The sequence below is a fragment of the Brassica napus genome, chromosome C3 (assembly GCF_020379485.1).
Source record: "Brassica napus cultivar Da-Ae chromosome C3, Da-Ae, whole genome shotgun sequence".
NCBI lineage: Eukaryota > Viridiplantae > Streptophyta > Magnoliopsida > Brassicales > Brassicaceae > Brassica > Brassica napus.
In genome coordinates this window covers 67006340-67028062 of record NC_063446.1, presented here as the reverse complement: position 1 = coordinate 67028062, position 21723 = coordinate 67006340, and the positions used below count along the sequence as shown (strand labels likewise).

General features: G+C 37.3%; 5 protein-coding genes and 1 long non-coding RNA gene across 7 annotated transcripts; 3 read left to right on the top strand and 3 right to left on the bottom strand.

Annotated features, from left to right (window-relative positions):
* Positions 1-3499: 3499 nt before the first annotated feature.
* On the bottom strand, positions 3500-5304 carry LOC106434623. The gene is made up of 2 exons (XR_007320429.1): positions 4606-5304; positions 3500-4040 (listed from the first exon to the last, which is right to left on the bottom strand). It is a non-coding gene; the product is annotated as an uncharacterized LOC106434623 (long non-coding RNA).
* A 4041-nt stretch (positions 5305-9345) lies between these two features.
* Positions 9346-12282, top strand: LOC125583432. The gene has a single exon (XM_048750360.1). The coding sequence runs from the start codon at positions 11799-11801 to the stop codon at positions 12273-12275; it is 477 nt and encodes a 158-aa protein (XP_048606317.1). The 5' UTR covers positions 9346-11798; the 3' UTR covers positions 12276-12282.
* LOC106434631 lies at positions 11127-11561 on the top strand. The gene has a single exon (XM_022698324.2). It carries the CDS (start codon positions 11127-11129, stop codon positions 11559-11561), a length of 435 nt encoding a protein of 144 aa, XP_022554045.2.
* Positions 12283-13118: 836 nt separating the features above from the next.
* BNAC03G65350D lies at positions 13119-14965 on the top strand. The gene has a single exon (XM_013875492.3). It carries the CDS (start codon positions 13165-13167, stop codon positions 13921-13923), a length of 759 nt encoding a protein of 252 aa, XP_013730946.1. The 5' UTR covers positions 13119-13164; the 3' UTR covers positions 13924-14965.
* A 105-nt stretch (positions 14966-15070) lies between these two features.
* LOC106434625 (zinc finger BED domain-containing protein DAYSLEEPER-like) lies at positions 15071-17612 on the bottom strand. The gene is made up of 3 exons (XM_048750359.1): positions 17466-17612; positions 16520-17230; positions 15071-16440 (listed from the first exon to the last, which is right to left on the bottom strand). Exons 2-3 carry the CDS (start codon positions 17228-17230, stop codon positions 16126-16128), a joined length of 1026 nt encoding a protein of 341 aa, XP_048606316.1. The 5' UTR covers positions 17466-17612; the 3' UTR covers positions 15071-16125.
* Positions 17613-18641: 1029 nt separating this feature from the next.
* LOC106434640 (serine/threonine-protein kinase BSK1-like) lies at positions 18642-21281 on the bottom strand. 2 transcript variants are annotated; one of them, XM_013875495.3, is made up of 9 exons: positions 20854-21281; positions 20633-20768; positions 20361-20494; positions 20163-20268; positions 19964-20049; positions 19699-19887; positions 19466-19630; positions 19275-19388; positions 18642-19072 (listed from the first exon to the last, which is right to left on the bottom strand). In XM_013875495.3, exons 1-9 carry the CDS (start codon positions 21184-21186, stop codon positions 18818-18820), a joined length of 1518 nt encoding a protein of 505 aa, XP_013730949.1. In that variant the 5' UTR covers positions 21187-21281; the 3' UTR covers positions 18642-18817. The 2 variants fall into 2 exon arrangements, with proteins under 2 accessions (XP_013730949.1, XP_013730950.1); XM_013875496.3 differs by having other exon boundaries at positions 20217-20268; positions 20854-21276.
* Positions 21282-21723: the final 442 nt, after the last annotated feature.

Sequence of the window (21723 nt, the reverse complement as noted above, 5' to 3'; positions counted from 1 at the left end):
GGCATGAACATTGGCTATTCATTTAGGTATGAATTGTTCTTTTTGGGTATCGTCTTTTTTTTGGTTTTGAAGTTAAGTCCCGTTTGAATATTATAAATTTATGTGTGCTTTTTGAGCTGGGTCTTTTTGGATCAGGATGAGTTCGATTCTGATGTATGCAAACCTACAAAATATCTAAACAACAAATATATCTGAAACGAGTTCGGATATTTGTACCAAAAATAACCATATTACCCTCGAATCTAAAAGCTTGAGCTCAAGAGATGAAAATGTCTTTTCTTATTACTCTTTTTCTCTGATCGTTTTACAATACGATTGCTTACATTATATAGTAAAAGCTAAAACCCTAGTTCCTTGTACAGTTGTCTTCATCTTGTATCCTCCAAAGAATCAAGGGCTGCAAACGCATTGTGTAATGCAGGACCACACTTCTTCTTCTCCGTACCGCAGGTCGCTATCATCTTTCCTCCAAACAATAGAGCCGTTGGTGAAGGCTTTTGAATGTTAGCGGAATGGGCTTGAATCGGCTTGGGCTTGTCTGATTTGCTTCCCAAAACTGTGTCGTTTCGGCTTGCCGTAGGTGAGGCTTGCTTCTGACTGATATCCCCTCTCAAACTAGACGTGGGAGGAACGTCAACGCCTAGTTTGAACCTGAGACTAGTGAAACTGTGTGTAGGCAGCGATTTGGTGAATATATCTGCTAACTGAAGCTGTGCCGGAATGTGTTTCACGACCAAGGAGCCCAACGCGACCCTTTCCCTTACATAGTGATAGTCTGTTTCAAAGTGCTTGGTGCGCTTGTGAAATGCGGGATTGGCTGTCAGATAGATAGAAGATAGATTATCTCCAAAGAGCTGAGGTGTAACCGGAAGAGAGATCCCAAGTTCTCTGAGTAACATGCTTATCCATGCCATTTCAGAAGCAGTTTCAGACAACGACCTATGCTCGGCTTCTGTTGAGCTTTTGGAGACAGTTGGTTGCTTCTTTGACGACCATGATATCAGGTTCTGTCCAAGAAACGTGCAAAACCCTCCGGTAGACCTTCTAGTTGTTCTGCAACCGGCCCAGTCGCTGTCACTATAAGCCCTCAGCGTGCAATCAGTGTTATCAAGAAGAGAAATTCCCATCGATACGGTTCCTTTGATGTAGCGAAGAATTCTTTTCAAGTTGGTGAAGTCGGAGACAGAAGGAGCGTGCATTTTCTGACACACATAGTTCACCGCAAACTGTATATCTGGCCTAGTGAGAGTGAGATATTGTAACTTCCCAGCCAAGCTTCTGAAGTACCGAGGATCACTGAAGAGAACGTCTTGATTCGGTACATTGTTTAACTGAAGCGGTAGAGGTGTTGCTATAGGAGAGCAATTTTCCATCCCTGCAACCGTTAGTAGATCTATGGCATACTGCTCTTGAGAAAGAAACATTCCCTGATCATGAGAGGTTGCTTGGATCCCTAAGAAGTAGTGGAGCTTTCCGAGATCTTTCATCCTGAACTTTAAGTTCAGTTCGTCAAGAAGCTTTGTAAGTGTAACTGAGTTGTTTCCAGTGATGGCCATGTCATCTACATACAAAAGAAGCATGATGATGTTTCCATCTTTTGAGTATATGAAGAGAGATGGATCCTTCACACTGCACACAAAGCCAAATTCAATTAGGAAGTCACTGAATTTGTTAAACCAAGCTCTCGGAGACTGTTTAAGACCGTAGAGCGATTTGTGCAAGTGACACACATGATCAGGCTTCTCTTTGTTCACGAACCCCGCTGGTTGCCTCATGTATACCGTTTCTATTAAGTCTCCATGAAGAAACGCGTTCTTAACATCTAGTTGCTTCACATCCCACTTCATGATGGTGGCTAGGTGCAAGACGATCCTTACCGTTGCAGTTCTAACAACGGGGCTGTACGTCTCTAGGTAATCAACCCCTTCTTCTTGGTTGTTTCCTTGGGCGACAATGCGAGCTCTGAATGTTTTGACTGTTCCATCAGCATTAAGCTTGATGCGGTAGATCCATTTGTTACCAAGAACATGCATATCAGGAGTTCTTGGTACCAGAGACCATGTGTTGGTGATAGCACAATTATCAATTTCTTCCCCCATTGCATTATTCCACCGAGGGTCCTTCAGAGCTGCTGCCACTGTGGTTGGAACGGTATCTGTTGTTCTATTAACCAGAAGAGCATACTTCGGGTTAGGCTTCCTTATTCCAATCTTGGACCTGGTGATCATGGAATGTTGAGATGCTGAAGCAGGAACATTGTTCACTCCAGTCATTGAGGTTGTGTTCGAGTTGATTCCAACAGACTGACTACTCGAACTGACACTTGCTTCAGTGTTACTTACTGAAGTAGACTGGGAGCTGCTTCTATTTGATGTAGATCTGAGCAACCTTGTACTTTGTTCAAGTGAAGGAAAGTCTGTTTCTGTGAAGATAGAGGATGTTGGTGCTGAAGTAGCTACAGCCGTTGGTGGAGACAAACGAACGGATGCAGTAACTACAGGAGTGGGAACAGAGCTTCTATCAGGCTGCGTTGCTTTATCAGGAGGCATGAAGCTCTTCTGCCATGCTGCCAGAGATGGAGTTGCAGCCTGTGGATGGAACTGCGAGTATACATATGCAAAGGGAAAGCTCATTTCATCAAAAAGGACATGGCGAGTGATGTAGACTCATCCTGTAGGTGGGTATAAGCATATGTAACCTTTGAATATGTCATTGTAACCAAGGAAAACACAGTGTAACGACCTTGGATCAAACTTTGTTGCCACGTAATCTCTCAGCATCGGATAACACGAGCAGCCAAAGGACCTTAATGATGAGTAATCAGGAGGTTTGTTGTAGAGAACCTCATAAGGACTTTTCTTATCATCAAGAACAGAGGAAGGGAGAAGGTTACTCAAGAAGCTTGCTGTGTAGAACGCTTCCACCCAATATCTTTGAGGAGTCTTGCTCTGAAACATCATAGTCAGTCCCAGCTCAGTTATGTGACGATGCTTTCTTTCGGCTAAACCGTTTTGTTGCGGAGTGTAGGGGCAAGAGACATACTGTTGAATTCCACAGGCTTTGAGATGAGACAGGAACTTGTTGCTGATGAACTCACCACCCCCATCACATTGAAAAATGCCTATCTTTGTTGACAATTGGTTTTCAACTAACACTACAGGAAATGTGGTTAGTAATAGCGGACGAAAAGCGCTATTATTTTGGTTTAATAGCGTTTTCTTAGACGCTCTGACATCACCCGTTATAAAAAGTCCAACCCTTTTAATAGCGATTTTCCTCTGTGCTATTACTAAGTGTATAACAATAGCGCTTTTGTGTTCGCAATTGTTAGTATTTATAATAACGTTTAATAAATGTTATTAGAACCAAATAATTTGATTTTTCCTAGTAGCAAAGATAGCAAATGTTTCGTGTTATTAATTAGTTTTATAATTATCCCAAAATTAATTAATAATAATTATTGAATTGATTTTTAAATAATTAATTCGAAAATATGAAATAAAAACAATATAAATTATTAAAATTCCAAAAATCAATATAATTATTCAAATCCCATAACACAACATTATCACATTCATACAAACCATCACACAAGCATACAACATATCATCAATCTACCACTAATAAACCTTCACAATCATCCCTAACATATACACTATCATCATCCATATCATCACCCATATCATCAACTTCTTGGACAGGTAAAGGAGCACCACCTAAATCCTCTTCTGTTTCCAACTCATGATAACCAGATTTCGATCTCTACCTGTCGACAAAAAAAAAAAATCTAAGCCTCTGCCTACAACCCTAATTCCTCCGCCTCTAGCCTCCAGCCTCCAGCCTCTAGCCTCCAGAGCATCCGCCTTCAGCCTCCAGAGTGCTGTCGTCGCATCACCACAGAAAAAACAGAGCACGAGTTACGTTCTGTTCTTGAATCACCAGCCCTTTGTCTTCTCGTCTCGAGCCATGCTTCTTCTGATATGGAGTCGGTGGCGAGACCACCACCACCAAGCTTCTTCAGCCTCCTCCACTTAATTTAACTAAGAACACAAACGCAAAACCAGAATCAGAACACTAGGATAGAGAGAGAGAGAGAGAGAGAGACAGATCGTGCGAGAGAAGTTAATTCTTACATAATCTCAGACAGAACAAAAGAAACAGAGATGGACGTTGATTCTTACATAATCTCAGACAGAACAGAAAACACCAATAGAGACAGATTCAAAACGAAATTCAAATCTCAATAAATCAGATTGATAATCAGAAACAAGTTGATAATCAGAAACAGAAACAATAGAAAAGAAGCGCTCAATCTTACACTTTAACAGAAACAGATCAAAACGAAAATCAAACCCACCCTTCTCAGATCAATTTTGAATCCAACCAAAGACAAGTATAAATCAAAGAGAAATTTCGAGAAGAAGAGAAGTTTCGATCAGACTTGTGAGAACATATTAAACACAAAAACAAAATCAGAGAACCTTAATCTATCAGATTTCGACAACCACAACACAGATCTATCAGTTCTTAGCATGAATATGAAGAGATAAATAAAAAATCAGAGAGTTTAGAGAAAGAATAAGAGAAGAAGAGAAGGAGGCCGACGAGGAAGAAGAAGAAGAAAAGGAGGCCGAGGTTTGCTAGGGCGTCGAGCACAGTACCCAGTCGCCTTTCTCTCTTTTTTTCTGCCCCTCTCTCTCTATCTCTCTCCAACGCGATCTGTTCTCAGAAAATAATTGAAAAAAAAAATCTCAAGCGTTGGCTCGTTATGATCTAACGGTGCAGAGGGTGATCCGCGCCAAACCAATAGAAAACATGGGGGAAAGATAGATAGGAGATTGATTTTGGACCTTTGATTTAAAAATCAATCAATGGCTCATAAAAAACAGTACAAATTATCTTCTTATGAAGTATGTGGTTTGGAGTTTAGGGATTGAAGTTATATTATGAATATACTGATTTTATTTAGATTTTATACTTTGTATAATTTCATAATTTAGTATAAAATAAGTGTTATAATTTTAAAGTGTTATGATTTAATACTTTTTGTATAGAGTTTGGAATATGATATAGGGTTTGGAGTTATAAGTAAGGCTAGGGGTATGTATATGTAGGGTTTGTATTATAATCTTTAAACTTGAATATTTCTGTATGATATATAATCCAAATGTTTGAATTAAAATGTTTAAAGTTGAAGATTTATGTATAAAATGAAATTTAAAATATAGGGTATTGAGATATGTAGTTAGGGTTTAGGGCATGTTTAGGGTTTAGAACTTAAGGTAAACAGGTTTTTTATTTTATTTTTATAATTTATTATTAGTGTTGGATTTTCTTTTGGGCAAATCTCCAAAATAGCACATTTCTAAGTTTATATCACAAAAATAGCACTCAAAAACTAAAATGACCAAAATAGCACATTTCTAAGTTTATCCTTTGAAAATTTTAATTTTTTTATTTTTCAAAATTTGAAATCTTATCCCCAAAACCTCATTTCTCAACTCTAAACCCTAAACCCTAAACTCTAAACCCTAAACCCTAAACTCTAAACTCTAAATCCTAAACCCTAAACCATAAACCCTAAACCCTAAACTCTAAACCCTAAACCCTAAACCATAAACCCTAAACCCTAAACCCTAAACCCTAAACTCTAAACCCTAAACCCTAAACCCTAAATCCTAAACCCCACCCTTTAACTCTAAACCCTAAGTTTGTGACTTTTGATAAAACATTAAGTGTTATTTTTGTGACTTTTGACCTTGAGTGCTAGTTTGGGAACAAAAACTTGATTTAGTGCTATTTTTGTCTTTTTTCTTTTCTTTTTATCATATTACTTTTGTGTTATCTTTAGATTTTATGATTTAATAGTGGACTTTATGATTAAATTTAAAAATTTAAAGTCAAATAATTAAAGATTTGAGTTTTAAAAATTTGTATGCAATGTTTATGATGTAAATTTACGATTTAGTATTTGAGGTTTATAATTTAAAGTTTAGATTGTATTTTTAAAATGATTAAATTTTGAATTCAAATTAAAGATTAAAGCTATATCATGAAAACATTGAAGTTTTAAAATTAGGTTTAGGGGTTAGGGTTGAAACCCTAAACTTTAAACACAACTCTTAAAACTTAGATATTTTATTATTTTAATCTCAAATCTTAAGTTTAAATTCAAAATTTAATATTTTATAAAATTAGTTTCAAATATTAAATCTAAACCTCAAACCACAAATGCTAATTTAATTCCTAAACATAATTTTTATTTTATTATGAAATTTCAAATTCATTGAAAAATCATAAAAGAATGTTATTTACAATCAAATTTTTAAATATAGTCTGATTCCACTTATTGAACAATCATATAGTTTTCCATTAAAAATTTAAACATGTAAACATGAATTAAAAGCATCAAGCTCTAAAATATGGATTTGCTTAAGTATAACCATAACCCCACTTTCTCACATAAGGAAAAGGCAAACCACTAAAATGAAAGCAAAGAAACTTCGCAGTTGTTGAGATCAACCTGTGTCAATGAATCAAGCTCATGGTTCCAAGCTCCCTCTCTGCTGTCGTAACAATCAAAGCACCATACTTTTATCTAAATCGGACTTAACATGAGAAAACTGGTGCATTTGGCAGTTTAGCTACAGCTTTATCCGTAGTTGAAGCCGCCACTACAAGCCAGAACACGACAAGAATAAATCAAAGAAAAAACTTTGGCCAGGTGTTCTTCATGACCAAAACAGACAAGAAACAGAGTAAATACATAAAATGTTGCCAAGCAAAGACTTAAAATCGTAACATAGAGAATATAGGTGAAACAAAAACAAGGAAAAAGCCAAACTTTATCCAAGAACCGGGCAAAACGATAAACTTTAGCCAAGAATAGAGATTCTGGTGTTTGTAAGACTTCGAAAATAATTAAATTATTGAACTGAGATATGGAAGATGAGAGAACAAACCATGATCATTGCCGGAAGACTTAGCAACTAGCAAGCTGTTCTCGGAGAATTCTGTGTCATATGAAACTTAAAGACAAACAAGAGATGTTTTTGATGAATTCTGGATCCTTCTTTCTTCTTGTCAGTCCACAACCATTTTCAACTCTGCTTCTCAGAAACCTACTTGTCTCAAGTCCACCTTTGTAGCCTGTGTGCATAGTTATATCATCCACTTCCATTTCTAAATCAAACATACAAAACACCCACAAATCATATCATCAGCCATCAAGCATCCAAGAGAAACTCACCAGAAAGTTGGAAACTTTTAAGGTTATTTTACAAACCTTAATGGCAACATAAGTAACTCCTTTGTCAACACATAAGTAAGTCCCTGAGCGCCGAGTGTTCTTCTCCGAGAACTTCCTCAATATCTCTTATGGTTCCGCTGCATCAAACCCACAAACAACAATAAGATAATCCAAACCCAAATATCAATATCCCGAAGGTTGAATCAACAGGGGATTGAAGAAACTTTTACATTGGTGGGTCTGGAGGGATTGGTGGCTCTGGAGGTTCAGACGGTGGTAGAGAGAGCAGCGGCTGATGGTGGTGCCACTGCTAGACGAAGCGGCGGCGGGGACGTCGCCGGCGAGATCTGAGTTGATGGTCGCAAACTCAGTGAAAGAGGATGGAGGCGTGCGTCGTTATCATCACCAGTCTGTACGCCGTCGTTCGAGGCTCGTTCATAACCAGAACCAAGAAAATGACTTAAGAAAAAAAAAGCAATTTTTATCATATCGAAATATTTTTTCAAAGCCAAATTTCGCTAAGGTGGCTAAAAATTTATTTTCCCGCGATAACAAATATAGCGTTTAAAATTGAAAAACGCTATTAAAAAGCAAGTATTGTTATATAATAGCAAAAATGTCATAAACGCTATGATCTAATGCTATTAATACTCACATTTCCTATAGTGTAATTTCTGGAACATTATGAAAGTGTTGAAGAAATCGGATTTCGCTTTGAGTGGATATAACCAAGAGAAGCGAGAGAAGTTGTCAACAAAGAGAACATAAAATCTGAATCCTTGATTTGAAGTAACAGGAGAGGGACCCCAGAGATCACAATGGACTCTCTCTAGAGGTCTTGACGCAACAAAACTAGAAGCAACAAAAGGTAACCGACTACTCTTCCCTATCTGACATGATTCACACATCTTCAAGGTACTCTTATTGACTCTAATAAACTTGTTCTGGCAGAGAAGCTTCAAGACTTGATCATGAGGATGTCCCAACCTCCTATGCCACACTTCATCACTGGTAGGTATTTGTCGCGTGGAATAGAATGCTTGGAACTTCGGATCCTGCAGCACATATAAACCTTCACCGGTGCTTCCTTGTTTCAGGACACTTTGAGTTTGCTTGTCCTTAACACAAACGCCATCACAGTCAAATTCAAAACGACAAGGGTAGTCACGTGTGAGTTTAGATACAGATAACAATGACTTAGTGATGTCTGGACAGACTAGAACATCACGAAGTGGGAGAGTACCTGAAGTGGAAGCAATGTCTGATGATCCAACATGTGTTATTGGGAGGAAGTTACCATCACCAATGATAACACCATCATTACCTCTGTATGGCTGATTGTAAGACAAGTGGTTTGTTGAGTTTGTGATGTGCGCAGTCGCTCCAGAATCAGGAAACCATTCAGACCCGCCATGATCAGATACGTCAGTTATACGCATCGCAGCCATAGCAACAGGCATGTCTTCTTCGTTGTTAGTGTTGTTGAACCTGTGCCAGCAACGCAGAGCGCTATGACCATACCGACCGCAGATTTGACAGGAAGGTCTATCTTCTGATGACACTGATGAAGCTGAGGGAACAGACTGAGAGCCATGTGAAGACAGTTGTTGGTGAAATCCTCTGCCACGTGTGGAGAAGTTTCCACGACCTCTGTTACTACCAAACCTTCTGTTTGACTGACCTCTTCCACGCTGATTGTAGTATCCAGACTGGTAGTTTGTTCTCTCCGTATTGAAAGCTAGATGTGGGCTAACCTCAGTTGGAGTGTTGTACCTTTGAATACGAGCATCATAGCTGTGTAGCCTCGGAATCACCTCTTCTAGAGTGGGATTTGGCATCATATCAACTGCTCCTTCGATGCTGGTTATGAGCGGTTCATAATCCTTCCCCAGACCTTGTAGAGCAGCAAAAATCTTCATTCTTTCTGGTACCGGACTACCAATAGAGTTCAACTGGTCACATACCAACTTTATTTCTGTGAGATAATCAGTCATCGACTTCTCTTGCTTGGTGACAGTTTGAAGCTTCCTTTGTAACTCAAACAACCGAGACGAAGTGGGTCGGTTGTAGTAGCATGCTAGAGTAAGCCAGATCTGGTGTGAGGTGTTACAGGAAATCACCAGACTCTGTATGTCTTCGGAGAAAGACCCCAACAACCAAGATTTGATGACTTGATCTGTTTGAAACCATGTATGATAGTCTGGGTTTGTTGTCGGAGTTACCGTACCATTTATACCGGGAACGTTGATTGTTGGTGGTGGTTGTGGTGTAGATCCATTCACAAACCCTAGTAGCCTCTGGCCGTTGAGAAAGGCTTCAAATTGATTCTTCCAGAGTAAGTAATTTCTCTCAGTGAGCTTAACTGTAACAGAGTTCACTATATCTAGTGTAGGGGGTGTGTAGAGCTCAACAGCCTCCATGGCTCTGATACCATAAAAGCTTGAGCTCAAGAGATGAAAATGTCTTTTCTTATTACTCTTTTTCTCTGATCGTTTTACAATACGATTGCTTACATTATATAGTAAAAGCTAAAACCCTAGTTCCTTGTACAGTTGTCTTCATCCTGTATCCTCCAAAGAATCAAGGGCTGCAAACGCATTGTGTAATGCAGGACCACACTTCTTCTTCTCCGTACCGCAGGTCGCTATCATCTTTCCTCCAAACGATAGAGCCGTTGGTGAAGGCTTTTGAATGTTAGCGGAATGGGCTTGAATCGGCTTGGGCTTGTCTGATTTGCTTCCCAAAACTGTGTCGTTTCGGCTTGCCGTAGGTGAGGCTTGCTTCTGACAGATAGAATCTAGGTCTTTTTGAATACAATTAATTATATTACGACTCATCTAAAATATATAACACTAATTATGAAAAACAAATATCAATATATAAAAATGTAAGAATTAATATCCGCACTTATCAATATCTAGTGTTAATTATGAATTAAATCTTAGTATAATCTTATTTATTTTGCTTCTTCACATGCATTTAATCAACGAATACGAATCATGCTCATACTTCATCATGCATCCATACTTTAAAATAATTCTTATTTTATTGATTTTATACTCTTCTTTGTTTATTTATATTTACTCACTGTTGCTCTGTTTAGGTTTGTTAGTCCGGTTTATTAAATTGTCAATCTTCTCTAGTGGCGCTGATATCATATGCCTTAAGGAGACAAGATCTGCTGGCTTTGCATTACAATCTTTTATAAAATGATATTTGGTCATTCATGAAGGGTTAGTTGTATATAAGATGTGATTGATATTCAAGAAAAATGCAAAATAGTATTTAATATAAATCAAAAAGATGAATGTGCACGAGGGATTCTGCACCTTATTGGCTTTGTTTAAAGCAAATCCAGTAAGGCTTGTCTACTTTGAGTTGATGATAACAGCACCATTCATGCATATATTCACTCTCAAAACCTCATGTGCAACCAGTAGCTATTAAGTATATTACAGATCATGACACAACTAAAGTACCTGAAAGAGATCAAATTCTGCAGTGTAGGAGGCAGACAAGATCTGCAGCAACCTTCAAAAGATTAAGATTATAAGCTGGTGCAACAAGTGGTGCTGATATCATATGCCTCAAGGAAACAAGCCCAGCTGGCTTTGCATTACAATCTTTTTTAAAATCATTTCATGTGATCAAATCTGAATCATATATTTCTCTTATGCACATTGGATGATGCGTTAGGGTGAATGGTTGGAGGGAGACAGTTCACAAACATCGTTTCCTATGATTCAAAATTTGAACTACCTAAAGATTCCTTATGTCTCTCTTCCTTAACGTTGTATATATTGATTGACCAGAAAGCCAATGAAAACAGAACAACCATTTCTTCATCTCAAGCCAGAGAAAGAAAGATCAAACAAAAATGTCTATTTCTTTCCATGCTCGTTCTAACAGTGTTCCCTCTATGCAACATCCACAAGCTGCTAATGTTGATGAGCAGTTGACCAGATTGAGATCTTCTGAGGCAGCCTCTTCATCTTCCAGCTCTTCTATTTACCAAAGACTAAGCAACCTTCAAGACTTACATGATTCTCTTGACAAGATGCTTCGCCTATCTATCACCAACAAGGCTTTATCTCAGGTTCAGGTTGAGAAGCTTCTTGATGGATCCCTCAGGATCTTGGATTTGTGCAATGTGGCCAAGGACGCTTTGTCACAGATGAAAGAAGGTCTCAAGGAGATCCAGTCTACATTACAAAGAAAGTGTGGAGATTTATCAGCAGAGGTCAAGAAATACTTAGCCGCAAGAAATATCTTGAAGAAGTCACTCCAGAAAGTACAAAGAGAGCACCAATAAATCTTTGGTTGTGTTTGGAGAAGCAGAAGCTGTAACAGTCGCTCTGTTTGAATCTATGTTTAGCTTCATGTCTGGATCAAAGGCTTGTAGAAAATGGTCTTCGGTCTCAAAGCTGATGAGCCAGAACAAAACTACATGTGAAGCTGAAGCAAATGAATTTACAAGAGTGGATTATGTGTATCAATCCGAGAAGTCACTGAAGATGGAATGTGCAGATGCTAGAGTCGTGCATTCAAGATGAAAGAGAGTCTCAAGGAAATCCAATCTATTCTAAGAAGAAAGCGTGGAGATTTATCAGCAGAGGTCAAGAAATACTTAGCCACAAGAAAGTTCTTGAAGAAATCATTCCAAAAAGTAGTCAAGAATTTGAAAGTGAGCCAAAACAAAGAGAGCACCGATAAATCTTTGATTGTGTTTGGAGAAGCAGAAGCCGTAACAGTTGGTGTCTTTGAACGTATGTTTTGCTTCATGTCCGGATCTAAGGCTTGTGGAAAATGGTCATTGGTCACAGAACTTATGAGCCAGACCAAATCTACATGTGAAGATGAAGCAAATGAATTCACAAGATTGGACTTTGTGTTTGAATCCGGGAAGTTACTTAATATGGAAGATGTGCAGTTGCTAGAGTCGTGCATTCAAGATCTTGAAGATGGAACTGAGTCACTCTCAAAGTCAATGATTAAATACAGAGTCTCACTTCTTAATATCTTATAGATCATATCGGCTATAAAATTTTGTACAGAAATTTAAATAAGATCAGAAACAAACATAAACTTTTTTGCCATATAATCTTTGCTTCTCTTATCTATCTTTATTCATATTTTTGCTTGAATAATAATTTTCAAGAAACAAGTGGTATCATTATCAGACCAAAGGGCTTGTTAGTTGTTACTTCCACCCAAGAAACTACAGACACTGGAATCTTCTTGATTGTATTCTTTAATTATAAAGCGTTATGTATTATGCAACTCTTGTTCTACAATTAAAAGCCACAGCAAGTCCTTTATTATAAGTTGATACTCTTGACATACCTTGAGGAAGGCCTATGCATTGTCCCCTTGTCCAAGCAACGCTGCATATGCCTTCTTGATATGATTTCATATTTTATCATCTTAATATGAATTTTATATGTTCACATATCAATTAAGAATAATAAATGAATGTGCAGGAGGTGATGGCAGCAGCACGGTTCATGCATATATTCGCTCTCAAAACCACTCTGTACTTCCATCTCATGTCATTAGACTCATTACCACTAGAGCTTTATACAAACATATAGAAACAAAAGTGTGCAGTGTAGGAGGCAGACAATATCTGAAACAATCTCCAAAATATTAAGTTTCTATTTTACCAAAAAACATATTAAGTTTAAATTGTACACATGAATGTATTCACGTTAATATCATATGCTTCAATGAGCTGGAGGGAGACATTGCAGAAACATCATTGAACCATCTCTATTAAGATTCCAAATGTCTCCCTTCTCTAAAGGTGTATATATATGTACTCACCAGAGAGCCAATGAGCACATAACAAACATCTTACATCTCTCTAAACCTTCTCTGAATCTGAATAACAAGAAACCAGAGCTAAACCAGAAGAAATGGCACTTTCTTTCCATGTTCGTTCTAACAGCTTCCCTTCAAGACAACACCCTCAAGACGCTCATGTCGATGAGCAATTGAACCGGTTGAGATCTTCAGAGACAGCTTCTTCATCTTCAAGCTCTTCTATCCGCCAAAGACTTAGCAACCTTCAAGATTTACATGATTCTCTTGACAAGATGCTTCGCTTGTCCATCACTCAACAAACTTTATCTCAAGAACAAGTTGAGATGATTCTTGATGGATCTATCAAGATCTTGGATTTATGCAACGTTTCCAAAGATGGTTTATCACAAATGAAAGAGAGTCTCAAGGAGATCCAATCTATTTTAAGAAGAAAGCGTGGAGATCTATCTGCTGAGATCAAGAAATACTTAGCTTCTAGAAAGTTTCTCAAGAAATCATTCCAGAAAGTACTCAAGAATTTGAAAACTGGCCAAAACAAAAACAAAGAGTCTTTGGCTGTGTTTAGAGAAGCAGAAGCTGTAACAGTTTCTTTGTTTGAATCTATGTTTAGCTTCATTTCCGGACCAAAGTCTTGTGGCAAATGGTCACTAGTCTCAAAGATGATGAGCCAGAACAAAGCTGCATGTGAAGCCAATGAATTCACAAGAGTGGACTTGGAGTTCCAATCAGAGAAGTCTTTGAAGATTGAAGATGTGCAGAACTTAGATTCATGCATTCAAGATCTTGAAGATGGAATCGAGTCACTCTCTAAATCATTGATCAAATATAGAGTCTCAGTTCTTAACATCTAATAGGCCATTGTGCCCACAATGTTTTTGTACAAATAGGATAATGTAATTGTTAACTAACTCAAAACTAATACAAGAGTCTTTCATATGATCAATGCTATCTTTTCTTCTTTAATTTCTCCACATAAGAACACGCTATCTTTAAAACAAACAGGAAACTTCAGTATCATCATATCATATGCCATCTCTGTACTTCAACATGTTCTTCAATACTTACAAAACTCTGAAACCATGTTACTCATGAATTAATTCTTATTCTAATCTCACTTCGTTTGCTTCTTCACATGCTTTTAATCAGCAAATGCGGATCTTGATCATACTTCATCATACATCCATACTTTAAAATAATTCTTAATTTACTTACTTTTCTCTGTTTACTTATATTAACTCTGTACCTTACTCTGTTTTGTTCTGGTAAATAACCATATTAAAATAATTGAATGTGCACGAGAGACTCTGCATGTTATTGGCCTTGTTGAAAGGAAATTCCAGCACCATTCATGGATAGATATGCGCTCTCAAAACCATAACAATATTTGGAGAAATCAAATATTGGAGTGTAGGAGGCAGACAAAAATCTGCATTAACCAACGAAGTTTTTAAGATAATTAAGATGGTGCACATGAATGCATCCACGAGTTGCGCTGATATCATAGGCTTCAATGAGACAAGCCTTGCTGCTGATATTATTTTTAGGTTTGTCAATTTTGAAATTTAAAGCTTAAAGTGTTGACCTCCGAAAGAAAGCTTTAAATTAAAATCCCAAAATTTTAAAATCTCTATTTTATCATAATTAGTAAAAATCATAAATTCTTATATAGAATTATAAACATATTAAGGAAATATTATCAGTAATGTTAACTCATAAGATATTAAATTATAATGTAAAGTTACTTAAAATAATAATAAAACACATAACAATCTTTATTTTTAATTGAATTTGCTTAATAAAATATTGTTTCTGTGTGATGACACAAAAAAAAATTGTTTCTGCGTACAATTTGCTTTTAATATTATGTAACATCTCTTCTGTCTTAACATGTTTAAGTCAAAGGTCCTTCACTTAATTGTATATGTAAAAATAAAATTTATGAAGCTATAAATTAAATAAATATGGAAATAGGAAATTTATGAAGCCATCTATATATCTATTTATAATAATAAAATTGACTTGCATCTCTCCTACTGCGTGCACGTCATCAAGGAAGGAGAGGCAAATCATGCCACGTGTATCATTCTGCTCACCGTTGAAACTTTCGTTTGCAAGCAAAACAGCTGAATTGGGCCACTTAATTTACTTAAAATTTTTAAAGCCCACTTAGCCATTACCTAAGCAGCACACTTACCTTACGAGTCTTCCCTTCACTCTTCGTCTTCTCGATTCTTCTAATTCTGATTGCCTCTACCGGAACTGCCATGTAACGCTTCTAGGGGTATCAAATGGGCTGTCCAGACGGATTTGGATGTGTCCAGATGGGCTTTTTTTTTACGCTTTTGGTCGAAGCCCAAATAAGACCATTTCCAAATAGGACCATAACCAAATAGGACCATGACCAGTTGGGCTGCCCATAAGGTCCAGATGTCCAATTAATGTAAAAAGTCTAATTTTCAATTTAAAAGATGTACAGATTCTAAATGTCATATATTACATCTTAAACTTACTTAAACTTCATGTTTTAGAAAAGATACTTAGACTTAAATTTCATATTTTACAAAAGATACTTAAAGTCTTAAATTTAAACTTAAACTTGTTGTCTTACAAAAGTCAAAAGATACTTAAATTTAGAATTAAACTTCCATTCTTCATTCATTCACTTAATCTCACTTCATTCTCTTCTATGTTCCACCTTCTTCTTCATCTTCCTTCTCTTCTTATTCTTCTTCTTCTTCAGAATCACCTAACATGTAAGCAAAATCATAACAATTCGCAAGTAAACATGCAAGCAAATCAGCAATATGGACAAACGAACAAGTTAATCCGCAAGTAAACATGCAAGCAAATCAGCAATATGGACAAGTGAACAAATCAGTATAAAAATCACAGCAGCCAAGTAAAAGACATATCAACAATGCAGCCAAGTAAAGAGACATATAAACACTAAAAGACATATCAACAAATTTAACCAGACATCTAGAGTCTTAAGCTGTTTAAGCTAAGCATCAAACTAGTGTACAAGCTAAGTATAAAATCAGAAAACTTACTCGTCATTTCAAACCCACGCAGCAAATTTCTCCCACAAATGAGAGCTTGTACATTTGATGGAAGAAGTCGGCTCCTATACTTGCTAAGAACACGGCTTCCAGCACTGAATGACGACTCAGAAGACACGGTTGTAATGGGAATTGAAAGAACATCACACGCCATGCGGGACAGCTCTTTAACCCGTGTTGCATTGTTTTCCAATATCTCAAGACATCTAAAGTCTTAAAGGCAGCCATATCTAAAACCGGTTCAGGCAAGTACACATCTAAAGCTGATTTTTCTGTTCCCGCATTTTGAGAAAAGAATGCATAAAACTTCTGCATTATGAACATAAAAACAGTAAGAAACACACCAGTCACCAAGTACAAAGACTCATGTATTATAACACTATCTTACCCCATATCCAGCAGGTATATTGTTCACCAATGTGGTTTCTGAAGGGCTCGCAGTAGTGCTCTTAGGATCCTTCTTGTATACACCATACAACTTTTTTATCTTCTTTCGGATATGATCGACTTTCCGCTTGCTTGTTAATGGATCTAAGGTGTCATAACAATATTCCAAGACAGCGAACTTCAACCTTGGATCCAACACTGCATCAATAGAAAATATATCACTGTATTCTTCCCAGTACTTGTCAAACTTCAGCTTCATTGTTTCCACCATTTGACAAATTGTCTCATCATCTGAAGTCTCATGCGCTCTCAGCCAGCATTCTATTTTCCAGACTTGTATAAAATACAGATTCGCAGTAGGATATGATGAGCCTGAAATCAAATTTATCATCTCAGCAAATGGAGACAAAAACTCACAGATGAGTGCTCCTCTAGACCATTCCAAATCTGATGGAAAGCACTTGTAACTCTGATCTACTTCAGAAAGATTACGCAATGCTTCTCTCAACGGAAGAGCTCTAGATAACATCCTAAATGTTGAATTCCACCTCGTTGCCACATCCAAAACAAGACCAACTTCTTTCTTGCTCCCAACAGTTTCAACACAGGTCTGAAACATTTGTTCTCTCGACTCTGAAGACTTTACAAACTTCACGCTTTCCCTGATTTTCTCTAAGGCATCATTTAGGTTCAAAGTATCATCATCATCCATCTGAACAAAAGAGATTAAAGACAACCATTACAGACAAATGAGACAACCCACTTACACAAACTCGTACCTAAACTCGTGCCAGTGACAATAAAAATGAGCAAAGAGAACAAAAACAGAACCAATAAAATCTTAACAGTTTCGTTTCCTTTACACAAAATGATTCACAGAAAATGAGCAAACAAAACATACAGTCACATAAACGAAAGCTAAACAGTGGAAGAGAGTGATGAGTTACCTTGAATTAGAGAGGATAGAGTGGGAGCAGTGAGTTCGAGCTCTTATTTGGTTCCAAAGCCTGAGTGACAAGCCTGCATAAACAAGATGATAACAAAGCTTAGCATTTATTTGAGAGACAAACCCATATCTAGAATCGCAAACCCATCAAATCTAGAATCGCAAACCCATCAAATCTATAATCAGAAACATTGAATCTAGAAAGACCCATTACACCTTAGAGGCTTAGATCGAGATCTGAGAGAGAAGAAGATGATATCCCTAAATCCCTAAATCATTAAATCTCTAAAACCCTAAATCGAGAGAGAGACTGCAACAAACCTGAAACAAGTCGGTTAGATAGAGAAGAAGATGAAGTGAAGATGGGAACGTTAATGTTTAAGCTTGAGTTACGAGAGTGAAGAAGATGAGGTGAAGATTAAAGAAGCTCAGAATCGAGCTCTCTCGTGAGTCTGAAAGGGAATTGTGATTTTTTCTCCAAATATATTAATCCTAGGCATTTTTAAAATTTGAATTGTTCAATTTCCATCTGGTTTTGCCCATTTGGGCCATGGGTGTATTTGGGCGTCGTCCATTTGGACAAATATTTTTCGGACAAATATGGGCGTATCCATATTAGTCCATATTGATTTGGACATGAGTTATCCATGGACAGCTGAGCCATTTGACATCTCTTGCTGGTTTTGCATCAACCTAATAAACTAATAACATGTAGAGTCGTTTGTGCATTAAACATTACTCCCTCTGTTTCATTATAAGTGTCATTTTAGGTTTTGGCACACGGATTAAGGAAACAATTAATTTTGTACATTTCCTATAAAAACACTATTAACTATACACCTAACCATATTTCAACCAATAGAAAAATAAATTTTGCATAAAATTAATAAATTTTTGCATTGAAAATCGAAAACGACACTTATTTTGTAACGAAAAAATTATCTAAAACACGACACTTAATATGAAACGGAGGGAGTACTTTATAAGATAATTCATGTGACTAAATCTGAATCATATAATATTAAATTAGTATTAGTGCTTGACGGCATTAGGAGATGTATATAAGCTTTTGAAAAGATATCCAATGAAGGCAGAACAATACATCTTTTAGATCTCCTAGCATCGGAGGAAGAAAGCTCAAACACAAATAACATCCAGCGAGCTTGGCTGCTTTGGATTCTGATCGAACATTCTTATAAGATGTATATATCATTACAAACAAACATTTAACATTTTTTTCTCTCCCTCTATTGTTACATTACATCCCCTATCAACAATCACAAGGACAAGAAAGAATCTCTTGATGCTCAACAAACTTTACAAGAAGATGTAACACAGGTCTTGTCTCAAGAATCAAGATCCTTTTCCACCTCTTTGTCTCTTCTCTTCAAGCTGAGCTGCTTCGTTCATCATATCAGCTGCGTCAGTGTTCATGTTCAGCTTCGCTAATGCCACAGACTGCATGTAGAAAGCCGTTGGCCAGTCAGGATACACGCATTGCGCTTGCATGGCGTCGCGTAGTGCTGCGTCTGGTTGATCGCAAAGTAAGTAGCATAGACTTCTCCGACCAAACACAGTTGGCGACACCATTGTTCCAACGTCTACAAACTGTCCAAAAGCAAATGTATGTAAACTAACTGAGATTGATTTTAACCGGTTTAAACCGACTTGAAACATATAAATTGGATTTTAAGAAAAGGATCGAATTGGACGCGGCCCTGCCACCTATACCAATTTTTAGAACCATGATGTAAACCATATGAGTTCTAACACTATCCAAAATAACAAATAAGATTTTAATCAATAATACCTGTGAGTAACAGTCTATGGCGGTTTTGAAATCTTTCTCGCGGAAAGCTTGATCACCACGTTTCCTTGCGTCAAGCATATCTTTTATCTGTTGAGTCCATTCTTGGAAAGATAACTAAAAACCATAGATAAAGAGTTAGCTTCTTTTACACGCAATGTTGTATCTGAAACCTAAACGTATCATTTGTTTACCTCGTTGGTCCCTTCGTCGTCTCTGTAATGTGCCATGACCAAGATCTGATGAATAGCTGTGAGATCCAGTCTCGAGCAAGCTTCACCTAATGACGAAAGTGGCTTTTGTGGCGTTGAAGGTGCCTCTTCCTGCTTCTTTATTCCAAGCATTATACAAGAAGCAACCTGTATTCAAAATGTTTTAACACGAATTCAAGAAGAGGGAGAAAGTTCAAGAACTTGATCACACTTGCCTCTGATTTAGTTTGCAAGGGTGCAAGTGTGGCGACGAGATCTTTTGTGTTAGGTCTCTCTCGAGGCTCATATTGCAAACACTGAGAGGCGAGTTCGACAACTACGGTAGCTTCTTCTGTTGAGAACTTTCCCTCGAGGTGTGAATCCATCAACTGGATAATATTCTTTCCACGTATCATATCCAGAGCCTAGAAGAAAGAGACATCACTAAGTTAATATCACAGAACCTATCCACATATCTATGATCATAGATAAGGAACTAACATGGCTTGGAGGGATGTGTTTGCCGCTAAGCAAATCAAGAAGCACAGTTCCAAAGCTGTAAGTAACACTTTCAGGTGTCACTCTTCCTACAACACATAAACAATTTGATCACACTGAGACTTTTACTATATAGATATACCTAAATATTTGCATATGATGCACTGTGATAATCTCAAGAGAGATACATAAATTGATTCACCATTTCTTAGATATTCAGGTGGTGTATATGCTAGATTTGTGCTATAACTTTTACCATCCCGGCTGTTCTTCATCAAGCCGAAACACGAGAGACGAGGATCACCATCCTACAATATACATTCAAAAACTCACCTCAGATCATAAGGAAGTATTAAAAAAACTTGTAAGCATGAAATGAATCTAGAGAAGAGAATGTAACCTCATCAAAGAGAACCCTGTAAGCATTTAAATCATGGTACAATGGAAGACCCTCAGTACTACAATAATCCAAAGCTTCAGCTATGTAATACCCAACTCGCAACCTCATAGCCCATTCAATTGTCTGATTTTCCCCTGTGGATATTAATAAAAAGAAAAAGATTCCAATTAAATCAATTGAAGTAGTACTCACTTTTAATCCATCAAACAACACAAAACATTAATGCAAACTCAATGCAAGACAGAGACAGACAGGGTATCAAAAAAGCATACAATGGAACAAATGCTTAGCGAGAGTATCATTAGGCATGAACTCAGCAACAAGGAGCCTCTCATCTCCGTCACAACAATAACCAATCAAATTCGCCAACCGATTATGCCTCAGCTTCCCCACACCCCATGCTTCTTCCTGAAAACATTGCAAGATTCCATTAAAAAAAAAAAATCAAATGAATTGAACCATTGAAGAAGTGTGTTTTCTTTCTTTTTGGTACCGCGAATTGTTTAGGATGAGGCCAAGCCATCTTAGTAAACTTCTTGACGGCGATCCAGCGACGGTTCTGAAGTCTGCCTTTGTATACAAGATTTGGGGCTTTCTCTCCGCTTTCTGATACGATGTTGTCTGAGCTGAAGTTGTTCGTGGCTGCTTTTAGGTCGGCGAAAGAGAACTCTGAGAAAGACGGAATTCCTCCTCCATCTCCGCCGTTATCGAGTCCAGCAGCCGTCGTAGCGCCGCCGCGGTGGGTTTGAGCCAGTTGTGGCGGCTGAGCTCCATCTTTCCGAAGTGGGTTTTGTTCATCCGGACACAAGGATTGACAACAACCCATGAAATGAAAGTTCCAATCTTTTTCTCTCGCGAGTCGGAAAGTGTTAATCTTTTGCTTCTTGTAATAGAGAGAGAGAGAGAAGAGAAGAGAAGATATTAATGGAAATAAAATAAAAATTGTTATATTTTTTTAAGTTTGTCTTTTTTGACTCCTGTGGTAAGTTTCCGAGACATTGTCTCCTCCTTGTCAATATGGTACCGCTACAAAATAAAATAAAAAGTTAAGAAAACTTTATAATTATAAATTTGTTATAAAAATAATGGAAAAGTCTATTTTTATTCATAACATAGACGTTCTTTATATAGGACATTACACCGTCATAGATAAATGGAAAGATTACAAATCATAAACTTTTGGTTATGAACCATCCACAATCTGGTTCATAACACTCCTCCTTGGATGTCATAATCATTTAGAGCTTATAATGTACTTTAATGTTGCCTCATTAAAACCTTATCAGGAAAACCTAATTGGGACAAAACCATGGTGAAGAAAAAAGAGTACAACACACATTACTCCCCCTGATTTGGACATTAC